The sequence below is a fragment of the Giraffa tippelskirchi genome, chromosome 13 (genome assembly GCF_054371585.1).
Source record: "Giraffa tippelskirchi isolate mGirTip1 chromosome 13, T2T-mGirTip1v1.2.pri, whole genome shotgun sequence".
Taxonomy (NCBI): Eukaryota; Metazoa; Chordata; class Mammalia; order Artiodactyla; family Giraffidae; genus Giraffa; species Giraffa tippelskirchi.
Genome location: NC_137287.1, coordinates 94,133,472 through 94,150,615, shown reverse-complemented (window position 1 = coordinate 94,150,615; position 17,144 = coordinate 94,133,472). Strand labels below are relative to the sequence as shown.

General features: G+C 39.3%; 1 protein-coding gene across 9 annotated transcripts in view; it reads right to left on the bottom strand.

Annotated features, from left to right (window-relative positions):
- Positions 1 to 17,144, bottom strand: part of DNAAF9 (dynein axonemal assembly factor 9) — a 171,677-nt gene that overhangs the window by 141,944 nt on the left and 12,589 nt on the right. For 4 of the 9 annotated variants that reach the window (XM_081558875.1, XM_081558876.1, XM_081558883.1 and 1 more), the window contains exon 2: positions 10,098 to 10,177. In XM_081558875.1, the coding sequence (XP_081415001.1) occupies positions 10,098 to 10,177 (80 nt within the window). Of the gene's footprint in view, positions 1 to 10,097; positions 10,178 to 10,624; positions 10,859 to 17,144 lie in introns of those variants that run through there. The other 5 variants (XM_081558878.1, XM_081558880.1, XM_081558877.1 and 2 more) reach the window with 3 other exon arrangements.

The window sequence follows — 17,144 nt, the reverse complement described above, 5'->3', positions numbered from 1 at the left end:
AAGATTAAAGGGAAGGGGCTGGGGCAGAAGGAGCTCAAAGAATGTAAATACAGCTGGAGCTTGGGAAACAGAACTGCCAATGGTTTTTCAGAGCAGTGAAAAGTGAAAAGTAACCGGCATTCAGGCCAGTAGGGCTAAGAGGACTTCTATGGGAACACTACTTTCTCAGCTAGATCAAAGCAGCACAGTGCTCTTCTATCCCAATCAACACTTCGGTGAAGAAAGGGATAAGAAAGAATCAAAAGAAGGAATGACTTGGCCTACGTAACACCTGAAGCTGAAAGTGCTAGAGAGTTAAAAATAACCAGTGGGGAACTTCCCTGGTGGTCCAGTGGTTAAGAATTCACCTTCTAATGCATGGGATGTGGGTTCAATTCCTTGTTGGGGAACTAAGATCCCACATGACAAGGGGCAATTAAACCTGCGCACCACAACTACTGAACCTGAGTGCTTCAACTAGAGCTTTGTCAGCTGGGAGGGTAAAAGCAATGACATCCCAGTAGCAAAGAGCATACACAGTGCCTAGATCTTGGTTTCTATTACAATTCTCCAATAATAGAAATCAGGGCTCCTTAAGAGCAATGGCTGTTTTGAGGACTGAAGCAGGTAATAGACAAAATAAGACTGGAGCATCTTATACTGTCAGAAAATACAGAAGTGCTAAACAGACTAAAACTTCGATGAGGATATATCAAAGGGAGGGACATAGGAGTCAACCAAAACAGCTCCAAATGGTCAAAGCTAGTACAGTTTGAAGTAGCAGTGGAATATAACCTAAGGTATAAATGAAACAGTACTAGATTTTAACTCAAAGTATAAAATAAATATTCATGAATTGATACAAACAAATGACTGAAATAAATGAGGGAGAAAAGAAAAATATCCCATGCAGAAGAATTTCAAATAATTTGTGTAGATACTATCCTCCTCAAGGCAATGGGGCATAATCTGTAGTCCTTAATGTGTGAGCTGCATAGTGACTTCCTCCCAGAGAACAGTATGGATGGAGGGGTGGGGAAAAAATTTATAGTACAGAATCTCACAAATACTATCTCAGACAAGTGATCAAAGTCAATATTCATTGAAAAGTCTTGTTGTTAATATGTACTCTTGATATCATGTGAAGAAAATGGCATGTTACTTCACCGGTCTTCCACTCCAAAGTCCACAACTCCAGTCTAATTATGAAAAAACAAAAGAAAAATCCTAATAGAGGGATTTTTCCAGTATTAGTACTTCATTAGTACTCCTCAATACTGTCATTAAGGTTATCAAAAACAAGGAAAGTCTGAGAAACTGTTATGGTCAAAAGAAGCCTAAGAAGACAACTAAATTTCACATGAGATCCTGGAACAGAAAAAGGACATTAGGTAAAAACTAAGGAAATATGAGGCAAGTGTGGACTTCAGATAATATATTAATACTCATTAATCGGGCTTCTCTGCTGGCTCAGTTGGTAAAGAATCCACCTGCAATGCGGGAGACCTGGGTTTGATCCCTGGGTTGGGAAGATCCCCTGGAGGAGGGCATGACAACCCACTCCAGTATGCCTACCTGGAGAATCCCATGGACAGAGAAACCTGATGGGCTACAGTGCATAGGGGCACAGAGTTGGACACAACTGAATCGATGTAGCATGGACACACAACAGGGGAAACTGGATGAAGGGTACATGGGAACGCTGTACCATCTTTGCAATTTTTCTGTAAATCTAAAAATTATTAAAAAATCTAAAATTGGGCTAAAATATTTTTTTTAATGGAACTCTCAAGAACTGCTGGTAAAAATATAATACAGTAGAACCACTCTGTATGCAAATGTTTACAGTAGTTTTATTTGTAATAGGTCCTAACTGGTATGTACATACAATAAAATAGTAATTACCAATAAAAAGAGACATACTCTTGATAGATGCTACTGTATGGATGAATCTCAAAATAATTATCCTAAGTGAAAGAAGTCAGATGAAAAAATATATACTGTATAATTCGATTTATATAAAACTCTGGGAAATGCAAACTAACGTACAATGACAGGAAGCATATTAGTAGTTGCCTAAGAGTGGAGAAGAGACAGAATGGAGACCCTACAAAAGGACACAAGGAAACCTAGAGATAATGGCTATGTACATCATCTTGACTGTGGTGGTACTCTCACATGTATACACATATGTCACCTCTTAACGGAAGTAAAATTCAATGCTGTAAAGAAATATACTGCATAGGAACCTGGAACGTTAGGTCTATCAACCAAGATAAATTGAACATGGTCAAGTAAGATGGCAAGAATGAACAATGGCATCCTGGGAATCACTGAACTAAAATGGACAGGAATGGGTGAATTTAATTCAGATGACCACTGTATCTATTACTGTAGGAAAGCATCTCTTAGAAGAAATGGAGTAGCCCTTATAGTCAACAAAAGAGTCCAAAATGCAGTAATTAGGTGCCATCTCAAAAACAAAAGAATGATCTAAGTTTGTTTTCAAGGCAGACCATTAAAGATCACAGTAATCCAAGTCTATGTCCCAACTACTAAAGCCAAAGAAGCTGAAGTAGAACAGTTCTCTGAGATCCATAAAACCTTATACAAACTAACATCAAAAATAAGATATACTTTTCATCACAGGATTGGAATGCAAAAGTAGGAAATCAAGAGATACCTGGAGTAACCTGCAAGCTTGGCCTTGGGATACAAAATGAAGCACGGAAAAGGCTAACAGTTTTGTCAAGAGAACACGTCATAGCAAACACCCTCTGCCAATGACACAGGAGACAACTCTATACATGGAGAACACCAGATGGTCAACACTGAAATCAGACCGATTATTTTCTTTGCACCTGAAGATGGAGAAGCCCTATACAGTCAGCAAAAATAAGACCTGGACCTGACTATGGCTCAGATCATGAACTCTTTATTGCAAAGTTCAGCTTAAACTGAAGAAAAGTAGGGAAAACCACTAGATCATTCAGGTAGGACCTAAATCAAATCCTTTATGATCATGCAGTGGAGGTGATGAAATAGACTCAAGGGAATCTATTCCTTATATATTATATTATATATTATATAATCTATTCCTTATATATTATTATAGAATCTGACAGACACGGTACCTTAGTAACTATAAATGAGGTTTGTAACACTGTACACGAGGCAGTGACCAAAAACATCCCAAAGGAAAGGAAATGCAAGAAGGCAAAGTGGTCCTCTGAGGAGGCTTTACAAAAAGCAGAGAAAAAGAAGAGAAGCGAAAGGCAAGGGAGAAAGAGAAAGATACACCCAGCTGAATACAGAGTTCCAAGAATAGCAAGGAGAGATAAGAAAGCCTTCTTAAGTGAACAATGCAAAGAAACTGAGGAAATCTAGATAGGGAAAGATTAGAGATCAATTCAAGAAAACGAGATATCAAGGTAACATTTCATGAGAGGATGGGCGTGGTAAGAGACAGAAACACTAAAAAGCTAACAGAAGCAGAAGAAATTAAAAAGAGGTAGCAAGAATACAAAGAAGAACTACACAAAAAAGATCTTAATAACCTGGATAACCATGGTGGTGTGGCCAGTCACCTAGGGTCAGACATTCTGAAATGTGAAATCAAGTGGGCCTTCAGTTCTGTTCAGCCACTCATTCATGTCCAACTCTGCGACCCCATGGACTGCAGCACGCCAGGTTTCCCTGTCCGTCACCAACTCTCAGAGCTTCACATCTGAGTCAGTTCTTCACATCAGGTGGCCAAAGTATTGGGAGTTTCAGCTTCAGCATCAGTTCTTTCGATGAATATTCAGGATTGATTTCCATTAGGATGGACTGGTTGGCTCTCCTTGCAGTCCAACTGACTCTCAAGAGTCTTCTCCAACACCACAGTTCAAAAGCATCAACTCTTTGGTGCTCAATTTCTGTATAGCCCAACTCTCACATCCATACATGACTACTGGAAAAACTATAGCTTTGACTAGACGGACCATTTTTGGCAAAGTAATGTCTCTGCTTTTCAGTATGGTTGGTCACAGCTTTTCTTCCAAGGAGCAAGTGTCTTTGTGTGTGTGTGTAATAAAGTTTTAATAAAGTATAAAAGAGAGAAAGCTTCTGACACAGACATCAGAAGTGGGCAGAAAGAGTGCCCCCCTGCCAGTCTTTAGGTGGATGTTACAGGGCTGCCAGCAGGCTGCTGATTAGAGAAAGGGAATGTCTCAAAACTCAGAGCACGGCACCAGGCCCCTCACCCACAGCATGGATTCTGAGATAAGACTGGCGCAAGGTGAGTCATCCCGGCCATGAAACAGCTGCCATGGATCTTGAAGAAAGGCAGGTTTCCAAGTGAATATACAGTTTCATTAACACAGATTAGGAGAACAGTGTATGAGTAGAACATAGTGGTTTGTTTCGAGTCTTAAGCAGAATCAACTTCAAGGAAGACAGAGTCTAGCGTAAATACACAGTTCATTAACATAGCTCAAGAAAAACATTTCCATAAGAAAAACACATCAGTTAGCTCAAGGTTTGAGAAAAGTTAAGTTGAGGTGGAACCAGGTGTCATCATGGCAACACAGAATTTTAAGAGAAACCTCCTTTTAAATTTGCATAGAGAAGGGAAAAAAATCGGACACTTGTAGTTTGTTTCCTCCTGCCACTTAAGAGAGAGAGAAAAAAACGTCTGACACTTGCAGCCAATTTCCTCCCTTTGGAGACCCCTAACCTTCCTGCCTGTTACCCTCTCATTCCCCCCTTTACTTTTAGGAGAATTATGTTGCCTAGGGAAAGGGGTGTTGTTCTTGGTCAGTAACTGCTTCCGAGCTGATAATGGGCGTTGTCCCTAAATTGGCGAGGTAACATATGCTCCTAACCCTCATACTGAGGGTCTCTGATTTAGGGGCCCCAAGTAATAGTTGGAGGGAGCTGCCACAGTCCCCAGAATTTCAACAACAATTTGTAACTTAAAAGCCTTCATGAGACTAGAAACAAATCCAGTCACACAGTTACAGATGCACGGAGCAAACAGCAAAAACAGAACAATCAGCGAAATTAAAAGTCACATTACGCCAAGGAGCAAGCATCTTTTAATTTCACGGCTGTAGTGACCATCTGCAGTGATTTTGGAGCCCCCAAAAATAAAGTCTCTCACTGTTTCCATTGTTTCCCCATCTATCTGCCATGAAGTGATGGTGTTAGGGGAACCACACTGACTGAAACCGCCCACCCTGGCCAGGCTCTCTAGTAACCATTCGCATAAGCTGTTTTAGGACAGGAGGTCCTGGTAAGGAATAGGGAACTAATAAGCCACCACCAACCGGAAGAGTTCAGGAAAGTTCAAAAGGAGACACCACATGTCCATCCACTTCCCAGAATCCCTCTTGCTAGCATACATCTTGGCTGAGCGATACATGCGCCACCAGGAAGGACTCTGAGTCAGAATGACTGGCCAAAGACAATCCAGAAACTAATCCCATCACCATAAAACCGGAGACTTCGAGCCATGTGGCAGAGCAGTTCTCCTGGGTTCCCTTACCCTGCTGCTCTCCGCCCAGTGCCTTCTTCCAATAAATCTCTGGCTTTGTCAGCACGTGTCTCCTCGGACAACTTTTTTCCGAGTGTTAGACAACAAATCCAGTCACACAGTTATAGATGCACGGAGCCCACTTGACTTCACATTCCAGGATGTCTGGCTCTTGGGGAGTGATCACACCATCATGGTTATCTGGGTCATGAAGATCTTTTTTGTGTACTTCTTCTGTATATTCTTGCCACCTCTTCTTAATATCTTCTGCTTCTGTTAGGTTCATACCATTTCTGTCCTTTATTGAGCCCATCTTTGCATGAAATGTTCCCTTGGTATCTCTTAATTTTCTTGAAGAGATCTCTAGTCTTTCCCATTCTATTGTGTTCTTCTATTTCTTTGCACTGATCACTGAGGAAGACTTTCTTATCTCTCTTTGCTATTCTTTGGAACTCTGTATTCAAATGGGTATTTCTTTCCTTTTCTCCTTTGCTTTTCGCTTCTCTTCTTTTCTCAGCTATTTGTAAGGCCTCCTCAGACAACCATTTTGCCTTTCTGCATTTCTTTTTCTTGGGGATGGTCAATACCAAAATCAGACTGATTGTATTATTTGCAGCCAAAGATGAAGAAGCTCTATATAGTCAGCAAAAACAAGACTGGGAGCTGAATCAGATCATGAACTCCTTATTGCCAAATTCAGATTTAAAGTGAAGAAATAGGGAAAACCATTAGACCATTCAGGTATGACCTAAATCAAATCCCTTATGATTGTATAGTGGAAGTGACAAATAGATTCAAGGGATTAGATCTGACAGAGTGCCTGAAGAACTATGGACAGAGGTTTGTGACATTGTACAGGAGTCAGGGATTAAGACCATCCCCAAGTGGGCCTTGGGAAACATTACTACAGACAAAGCCAATAGAGGTGATGGAATTCCAGCTGAGCTATAGCAAATCCTAAAAGATGATGCTGTTAAAGTGCTGCACTCGATAAGCCAACAAATTTGGAAAACTTAGCCATGGCCACATGATCGGAAAAGGTCAGTTTTCATTCCAATGCCAAAGGGCAATGCCAAAGAATGTTCAAACTACCATACAATTGCATTCATTTCCCATGCTATCAAGGTAATGCTCAAAATCCTTCAAGCTAGGCGTCAGCAGTATGTGAAGAGAACTTTCAGATGTACACGCTGAATTTAGAAAAGGCAGAAGAACCAGAGATCAAATTGCCAACATTTGTTGGATCACAGAGAAAGCAAGGGAATTCCAGAAAAACATCTACTTCTGCTTCGTTGAGTATGCTAAAGCCTTTGACTATGCAGATCACAACAAACTGTGGAAAATTCTTAAAGAGATGGGAAATACCAGACCACCTTATCTGTCTCCTGAGAAATCTGCATACAGCTCAAGAAGCAACAGTTAGAACTGGACATGGAACAATGGACTGGTTCAAAATTGGCAAAGGAGTACGAAAAGGCTGTATATTGTCACTTGGCTTATTTAATGTATATGTGGAGTACATCATGTGAAATGCCAGACTGGATGAATCACAAGCTAGAATAAAGACTGATTCATATAGGGCAGCAAAGGAGACACAGATGTAAAGAACAGACTTCTAGACTCAGTGGAAGGAGAGGATGGGATGATTTGAGAGGATAGCACTGAAACACGTACATTACCATATGTAGAATGGATGACCACTGCAAGTTCCATGCATGAAGCAGGGCACCCAGGGCTGGTGCTCTGTGACAACCTGAAGGGAGGGGATGGGGAGGAAGATGGTGGGGAGGGAGGTGGGGGGGTGTTCAGGATGGGGGGACACATGTATGTCTATGGCCGATTCATGTTGAATGGCAAAAGTCACAATATTGTAATTATCCTCCAATTAAAATAAATAAGTAAATAAATAAACAAGATTGCTGGGAGAAATATCAACAACCTCAGATATGCAGATGATACAACTCTAATGGCAGAAAGCAAAGAGGAGCCTCTTGATGAGGGTGAAAGGGGAGAGTGAAGAAGCTGACTTGAAACTCAACATTCAAAAAACTAAGATCATGGGATCCAGTCCCATCACTTTGTGGCAAATAGAAGGAGGAAAAGTGGCAACAGTGACAAATTTTATTTTCTTGGGGTCCAAAATCACTGTGGACAGCGATTCTAGCTATGAAATTAAAAGAGGCTTGCTCCTTGGAAGAAAAGCTATGGCATAGACAGACAGTGTATTAAAAAGCAGAGACATCACTTTGTCAACAAAGGTCTGAATAGTCAAGGCTACTGTTTTTCCAATAGTCATGTAAGGGATGTGAGAATTGGACCATAAAGAAGGCTGAACACCAAAGAATTGATGCTTTTGAATTGTTGTGCTGAAGAAGACTCTTGAGAGTCCCCTGGATTGCAAGAAGATCAAGCCAGTAAATTGTAAAGGAAATTAACCATGAATATTCATTAGAAGGACTAATGCTGAAGCTGAAGTTCCACTACTTGGGCCACTTGATGCGAAGAGCCGACTCATTGGAAAAGACCCTAATGCTGGGAAAGATTGAAGGCAGGCAACATGGGTGACAGGATGAGATGGTTGGATAGCATCACACTGACTCAATGGCTATGAATTTCAGCAAACTCTGGGAGATAGTGAAGGACAGAGAGGCCTAGCCAGCTGCAGTTCACGGAGTCACAAAGAGTTGGAAATGACTTAGTGACTAAACAGCAACAACATACATATGTCAAAACTTACAACACTGTACACTTTAAATATGTGCAGTTTACTATACATGCATTAATACCACCATAAAACTGTTTTTTTACAAAAGGTTAGCAGAAAATCAGTGAAAACATTTCCTCTATCATAAGAACTAAATGGCAAATGCCAAAGTGGAGGGAGTTAATTAGAGTTGCTAGGAAGGATACTGCAGGGGTTAGAAGGCTAAATTAAACCAACCAACTGACCACGAGATGCTATGATAACTCTAATTACCCCAAAAAGTAGAATTCACTCAACTCCTGAAGTTGTTTAAAAACACAAGTGCCTCACTGACTTCTGGCTTCACGTTCACATACAGCTCTTTGTCCTAGAGGTTTATTAACTTTTTACCTTAAACTTCACACACCCACCTTCAAACATCAATTTATGCAATATTTGTGTTTTCATTTTATATATATATATCGGAGAAGGCAATGGCACCCCACTCCAGTACTCTTGCCTGGAAAATCCCATGGATGGAGGAGCCTGGTAGGCTACAGTCCATGGGGTCGCTAAGAGTCAGACATGACTGAGCGACTTCACTTTTACTTTTCCCTTTCATGCACTGGAGAAGCAAATGGCAACCCACTCCAGTATTCTTGCCTGGAGAATCCTAGGGACGGCGGAGCCTGGTGGGCTGCCGTCTATAGGGTCGCAAAGAGTCGGACACGACTGAAGCGACTTAGCAGCAGCAGCAGCATATATATATATATATGTATGTATGTATGTATGTATGTATGTATGTATGTATCTGGTCTCATGGTATCCTTATAAGTTGACCCTTTTCTCAGTGCTTTAGTATTCTATATTCAAGTTGCCCATGTGATCAATTTCACACCGCCTATTTTCAATAGGTTGAACCTTAACTAACAGAAACAACAGCATAAGTACAGTAACAAGTAGGTGGTTTTATTCAAAAGTAAATTCATGGCAAAGAGAGCCCCCACCTTTATTAGCTGCAGCTGGAAAGAGAATCCAGTGATTGTTGTTTCAGCATTTGAAACCAATGACTGGAATTCTAGGCCCACTATAAACTATGTCTCTTGACTAAGTGAGTGATGGAGTCAAAATTCAAACCCAAAACCTGCTTGGGTCCAGAGTGTATATTTTTAACCACTCTGCACACTGACTCTCATAAGTTTAAATGCAAGTTCTAGTAAGTGAAAAAATAAAATTATGCATAGAATATCTGAGGAAGGACAAACAAGAAAGCAGTTCACTTCTGGTAGGAAGGAAATTAGAAGGCTAACAGACTAACGAGCTGACCTAAGCAAGCTTTATGACTCAATACTGTGAATGTAAATGAAAATGAGATAAAGAAGGAGATTGATCTGACACAGAAAAATCTCCAAGATACACTTACCAAGTGAAAATTTTTCAGTTAGGTTAACAACAATATATATAAAATGTTCCCTTTTGTGTTAAAAAGAAAATACAGTTGATGTTATCTCTTGGGGAGTGGAACTGGTATCTGGGATGATTAGAAAACTTCATTACTGTGTACTGTCTTAATTTCTTTTTCTTAATAAAAGAAAGTGTTAAAGAATAAATGCCCAACTCTGTCACTCTATGGCCCTAGGCAAGTCTGTTTCATCTCCCAGAGCCTCAGTTTCCTCTCCTTACAAGGGTCACTGTGAGGAGCAATAACACATACAAAGTGCCTACTCTGTGGTACAGGCTCATTTCACTGATATATCAGTGGACTTAATTAAAACAGCAACAGATTTCAGGGGAACAAGAGCTGGGAGAAGAATACTAACTCACAGCTTGTCTCATAGTGATGACACTATTATTAATATCTTCCTGTAAAGAGAAGCAAGTTGCCCCAGCCCTGAGCCCCAGCTTGTTAAAAACACTGACCTAGGATGCAGAGGATCCCGTCGGGTTGAGACTTGCTGCTCTGGGTCAAGATGCTCTGAACCTGGCGGAGTCGACTGCAGCTGCAATAAGAACAGAAATCAGCTTCCTGAGTGCCAGCACATGAAGGCATGAGGAAGAAAATGACAGCAAGTGATGGAAACTGGTCCCTGTCTGACTTTGATGTCAGAATCATAAAAAGAAATTATGTATTCTTTTTTCTAATATTTTTTGGAAGAGATTATGCAGAATTCATCTGAAGACTAAGCCTGAACTGCCGATTATAAACTGTATGGTCAGTGGCTCTCTCATTCAACAAAGGATGGAACCAAAGGCCCTCTCATAATCAATGCTAGACAGACTAGAACCCAGCAGCTGACCAGAAGAACCTCCAATGTCTTCTTCATTTTGAAGATTATCAAAGAAGAGTTTCTACACTAATTTGTCCTAACTGTGGTCCTTATTGATCTGTTAAAAACAAAAAACAAACAGATAAAAATCAAACTAAGGACCAGTATCATCACAACTACCCCCATAAGTGTGTCAGCACATGGTACTTCTTGCTGTATCATCCTGCCGACTACGCAAATTGTCTTGCTGTTCACACTGCTCACTGAACCCAGGGTAGGCAAGGGGTGAATGGGCAAGCTGGAAGAAGACTTAAGGAGCTGTAGGAACTGCAGGCATGTTTAATTCTCCCTGGGCTGGCATAGTACTTGTAGGGCAGCCATGCTGTATTCTCTCTTGGTTGACCCAGTGGATGCAGTCATAACACAGCCTCAAGGGCTTTTCAGGTGGAAATTATACAGGTTTACAAAACAAAAGTGGCCCGTGACTAAGCGGGTACATTGTGATGTGCGTGCACAGTGCTACAAGTCATCTCAGCTGTTATATAACCATATATTTACAAAAGGTGGGGGGTTAGAGAGCCTGACCAACGCCATCTTGGCTAATTTGCTCTTTCCACACAGTATTGCTCCCATTTCTGTGCAGATCTCTGATTCCACTGATTTTAGAGACATGTCCTTCCTTCCAAACAAAGCATAAGGAGAGGTACCCCCAGACATTAATATCACTTCTGAGGACCCCATTCTTTCCATATCAATCCCTTCTCCCTCCCAGATTCCAAGAGTGGTTCACTTTCCTGCTTGAGACTGATCCTTCCATAGGGTGTGTCCACATCACCTTCTGGTCCAAGAACTGTCTCCACTATTCATCCCTTAAGGCTCTTATATTAATTTTCCCCCCTACAGTCAATATATTCCCAATCCTTGTTGTTGTTCAGTCACCCAGTCGTGTCTGACTCTTTGCAACCCATGGACGCAGCACACCAGGCCTCCCTGTCCCTCACCATCTTCTGAAGTTTGCCCAAGTTCATGTTCATTGCATCGGTGATGTCATCCAGCCATCTCATCCTCTGACGCCCTCCTCTCCTTCTGCCCTCAATATTTTCCAGCATCAGAGACTTTTCCAATGAGTCAGCTGTTCACATCAGGTGACTAAAATACTGGAGCTTCAGCATCAGTCCTTCCAATGAGTATTCAGGGTTGACTTCCCTTAAGATTGACTGGTTTGATCTCCTTGCTGTCCAAGGGACTCTCAGGAATCTTCTCCAGCACCACCAGTTCGAAGGCATCAATTCCTTGGTGCTCTCCCTTCTTTACAATCCAGCTCTCACAACTGTACATGACCATTGTGAAGACCATAACCTTGACTATACAGACCTTTGTCAGCAGAGTAATGTCTCTGCTTTTCAACATACTGTCTAGGTTTGTCACAGCTTTCCTGCCAAGAAGCAATCATGTTCTGATTTCATGGCTGTAGTCACCATCCGCAAAGATTTTAGAGCCCAAGAAGAAATCTGTCACTACTACCTCTTTTCCCCTTCTATTTGCCATGAAGTAATGGGGCCAGGTGCCGTAATCTTAGTTTTTTTTAATATTTAGTTTTAAGCCGGCTCTTTCACTCTCCTCCTTCACCCCATCAAGAGGCTCTTTAGTTCCTCTTTGCTACCTAGAAGCCCTACCACATCATAATTATCTAAGATTCTCCATAAACCAACTACAGTAACTGTTCCATCCATAACAATCAGACTTTATCCTCATTCCTCTGTTCTGGTACACTTGTCCTATACTCACCCAAGCAACAGTATTTCCCTTTCTTGAATTCCCTTTTCCCCTGGTCTTTCTGATGTTCCCACATACCAAGTCCAAGACTTAGTGGTCCTTATCACTATCTTCCCTCAAGATGTTCACCATCTTCTAACTAATACCAAAACCAGACAGAGACAGCATCAAAACTATAGAAACATACAAATAAATATCTATCATGAATATAGATGTAGAAATCCTCAATAAAATATTAGTAAATATAATTCAACAACATATAAAAAGAATCACACACTATGGCCAAGAGGGATGAAAGGCTGGAAATCAGTCAATATAACCCCTAATCTAACAGGCTAAAGAAGAAAAAAAAAAATCATACAACCACAGAATTGATGTAGAAAAATCTTGTGACAATTTAACACCAATTCATAATAAAAAAAAAACTTAGAAAACCACAAATAGATGAGTTTCCTCAACTTGATAAAGAAAATCAATTTTGGTTTCAATACCAAAAAAAAAACCCCTCCAAAGCAAATTCTGGGATATACTTAATGGTAAAAAAAAAAATAAATGAGGAACAAGAAAAACATGTATGCTCTCATTAACCTATTCAACATAATACTGGAAGTTCAAGCCAATGCAATAAGGCAAAAAAAGGAAATAAAAGGTATACAGATAGAAAAGGAAGATATCAAATTATTTGCAGCGATGACACAATGGCCTATATAGGGAATCTCACAGAATCTACAAAAAAATCTTAGAATAAGTGTGTTCAACAAAGTCATAACATCAACATATAAAAACCAACTGTATACATGAACACAGGAACCAAAATTAAAAATACAGTATCATTTAAATATAAATCTAACAAAACATGAACAGGACTTACATGCTAAAAAATACAAAACACTGATAAAGGAAACTGAATAAGATCTAAGTAAGTGGAGATACATACTATATTTATGGACTGGAAGACTCTGCATAATATAGATGTCAATTCTTCTCAAATTGATTTATACGTTTAACACAATTCCTATTAAAATCCTAGCAAGAATTTTTTATAGACATAGACAAGATCACTCTAAAACTTATAGGGGAAGGCAAAGGAACATTCAAGGATAGCGAAAACTTTTTAGAAAATGAATAAAGTGGGAGGAATCACTCTGATATCAAGACTTATTATATAGCTAAAGTAATCAACACTGTGGTTCTGGCTAAGAGACAGATACTTAGGTCAATGGAATGGAACAGAACAATTAGAAATAGACCCACAAAAATATAGCCAAGTAATATTTGACAAAGTATGGAAAGCAACCCAAGAGAGGAAAAATAGTCTCTTCAATAAATGGTGTTGGAACAACTGGATATCCATAGATAAAAACATGAACCTTAACCTAAACCTTATAACTGGCACAAAAATTAACTCAAAAGAGATCATGGATTTAAAATTTTAAATGTAAAACTTAAATATAAAAAATTTAAATATAAAATCTTCAAAAGAAAAGAGAAGAAAATATTCAGGACATAGGATTTAACGAAATTCTTAGACTTGATACCAAAAGTATGATCTATTAAAAATAGATAAATTAGACTTTGGAGTTCCCTGGTGGCTCAGATGGTAAAGCGTCTGTCTACAATGAAGGAGACCCCGGTTCGATCCCTGGGTCGGGAAGATCCCCTGGAGAAGGAAATGGCAACCCACTCCAGTATTATTGCCTGGAAAATCCCATGGACGGAGCAGCCTGATAGACTACAGTCCATGGGGTCACAGAGTCGGACACGACTGAGCAACTTCACTTTCACTTTCAAATTAGACTTCACCAAAATTTTAAATTTCTGCTTTGTGAAAGACTCTATTGAGAGAATGAAAAGGCAAGCTACAAAATGGGAGAAAATATTTGCAAATCATTTATCTGACAAAGCAGAATACATAAGAAACTCTCAAAACTCAACAGCAAAGAAAACACTCCAATTAGAAAATACGTCAAAGGTATAACGATAATTTTCTCAAAGTGGATAGAGAAATGTCACATAAACACATGAAAACAGGTTCAGCATCATTATCCGTTATTGTTGTTCAGTTGCTAAGTCATGTCCAACCATTTGCAACCCCATGGACTACAGCACGTCAGGCTTCCCTGTCCTTCACTATCTCCCAGAGTTTGCTCTAATTCATGTCCATTGAGTTGATGATGCTATCTAACCATCTCATCCACTGCTGCCCCCTCCTTTTTCCTTCAGTCTTTCCCAGGATCAGGGTTTTTTCTAATGAGTTGGCTCTTCATATCAGGTGGACAAAATACTGGAGCTTCAGCTTTGGCATCAGTCCTTCTAATGAATATTCACAGTTGATTTCCTTTAGGATTGACTGGTTTGATCTCCTTGCTGTCCAAGGGTCTTCTCCAGCACCACAATTCAAAAACATCAGTTCCTCGGCACTCAGCCTTCTTCACGCTCCAACTCTCACATCTGTACATGACTACTGGAAAAACCACAGCTTTGACTATACGGACCTTTGCTGGCAATGTGATGCCTCTGCTTTTTAATATGCCGTCTAGGTTTATCATAACTTTCCTACCAAAGCAGCAAGAGTCTTTTAATTTCATGGCTGCAGTTACCATCAGAAGTGATCTTTGGAGCCCAAGAAAATAAAATCTGTTATTGCCTCCACTTTTTCTCTTTCTATTTGCCATGAAGTCTATGGCCATATCACCCTGAACACACCCGATCTCACCTATTTGCCACGAAGTGATGGGACCCGATGCCGTGATTTTAGTTTTTTAAATGTTGAGTTTCAAGCCAGCTTTTTCACTCTCCTCTTTCACCCTCATCAAGAGGCTCTTTAGTTCCTCTTCAGTTTCTGCCATTAGAATTGTATCATCTGCATATCTGAGGTTGTTGATATTTCTCCTGGCAATCTTGATTCTAGCTCATTCATCCAGTCCAACATTTCACATGATGTGCTCTGCACAGAAGTTAAATAAACAGAGTGACAATATACAGCCTGTCGTACTCCTTTCCCAATGTTGAACCAGTCAGTTGTTCCATGTTAGGTTCTGATTGTTGCTTCTTGACCTGCAAACAGGTTTCTCAGGAGACAGGTAAGGTGGTATGGTATTCATATCCCTTTAAGAATGTTCCACAGTTTGTTGTGATCCACACAGTCAAAGGCTTTAGCATACTCAATGAAGCAGAAGTAGATGTTTTTCTGGAATTCCCTTGCTTCCTCTATGGTCCAATGAATGTTGGCAATTTGATCTCATTGATTAGAGAAATGCAAATTAAAACCACAATGAGACATTACAACACATCTACTATTAAAATAACAAATGGTGATGATATCAAATGCTGGTAACGATTCAGAGAAACTGAATCACTTGTAGATTTCTGAAGTAAATTAAAGAAGACATCAATAACAAATACATTCATATTCCCACACTGGAACTTAATATAATATATAATATTATATGTTTAATTTTTATTGGGGTATAATTGACTTACAATGTTGTGTTAGTTTCAAATGTACAGCAAAGTGAATTTGTTACAGAAATACACATATCCACTCTTTTTTAGATTCTTTTCCCATATAGGCCATTACAGAGTATTGAGTAGAGTTCCCTGTGCTATACAGTAGGCCCTTATTAGTTATCTATTTTATATGTAGTAGTGCATATGTGTCAATTCCAATCTTCCTTTCCTCTCCAAGGAACTTTTTTTGAAGAAACAGAAAAATCCATCTAAAATTCGCATGAAATCTCAAGGGACCCAGGACAGACAAAACAGTATCAAAAAAGAAGGATAAGCTAGAGAACACACTTCCTAACTTCAAAAGTAACTACAAAGCTACAATAATCATAACAGTCTGTACTGGCATAAAGACAGACATATAGAACAATGGGATAGAATAGAGAGCCAGTAATAAACCAACAATGGGATAGAATAGAGAGCCAGTAATAAACCCTTTTTGTGACTGGCTTATTTTGCTAATAATATAATGTGCTAACGGTCAAATGAGTTTTGACAAATGTAAAAAGATTAAGAAAGGAGAGTTTTTTCAACAAATGATTTTGGGAAAATTTTATAGTCATAGGCTAATTATTAATTAAAAAAAAAAAGAATCTGAACTCTGACTTTATACCATACACAAAATTTAACTCAGAATAAAGACCTAAAAGTAAAACTAAAACTATACAAAATTTTTTAGAAGAAAACATGCAGGAAAAGCTTCATAACACTGGAGTTGGCAATGATTTCCTGTTATGACACCATAAACACAGACAACAAATGAAAAAATATATATCTATATATAGACTTCATCAAAATTAAAAACTTATGTTTATCAAAGGACACAATTAAAAGAGTAAAAAGACAACCCACAGAATGGGAGAAAATATTCACAAATTATATCTAAGAAGAGGCTAATATCCAGAATACATAAAGAACTTCTATGACTCAACCACAAATAACTCAAAATGGGCAAAGAACATGAAGAGACATGTCTCCAAATTAGATATCTAAATAGCCAATAAACATATGAAAAAGGTAAAAAGATATTCAACATCACTAATCATCAGGGAAATGCAAATCAAACCCACAAAGAGATATTACTGCCACACAAATTAACATGGCTACTATCAAAAAAGCAGAAAACATAAAGTTTAGCAACGATAAGGAGAAATCAGAACCTCTGTGCTTCATTGGTGGTGGTGATGGTGGTTTAGTCACTGTCGTGACTAAACTCGTGTCCAACTCTTGCGACCCCATGGACAGTAGCCAGCCAGGCTCCTCTGTCCATGGGATTCTCCAGGCAAGAATACTAGAATGGGTTGCCATTTCCTTCTCCACTGTGCTTCACTAGTGGAAAAGTAAAATATTATAATTGCTATGGAAAACAGTACAGTGTTCCTCAGAAAATTAAACATAGAATTAATTACCACATGAC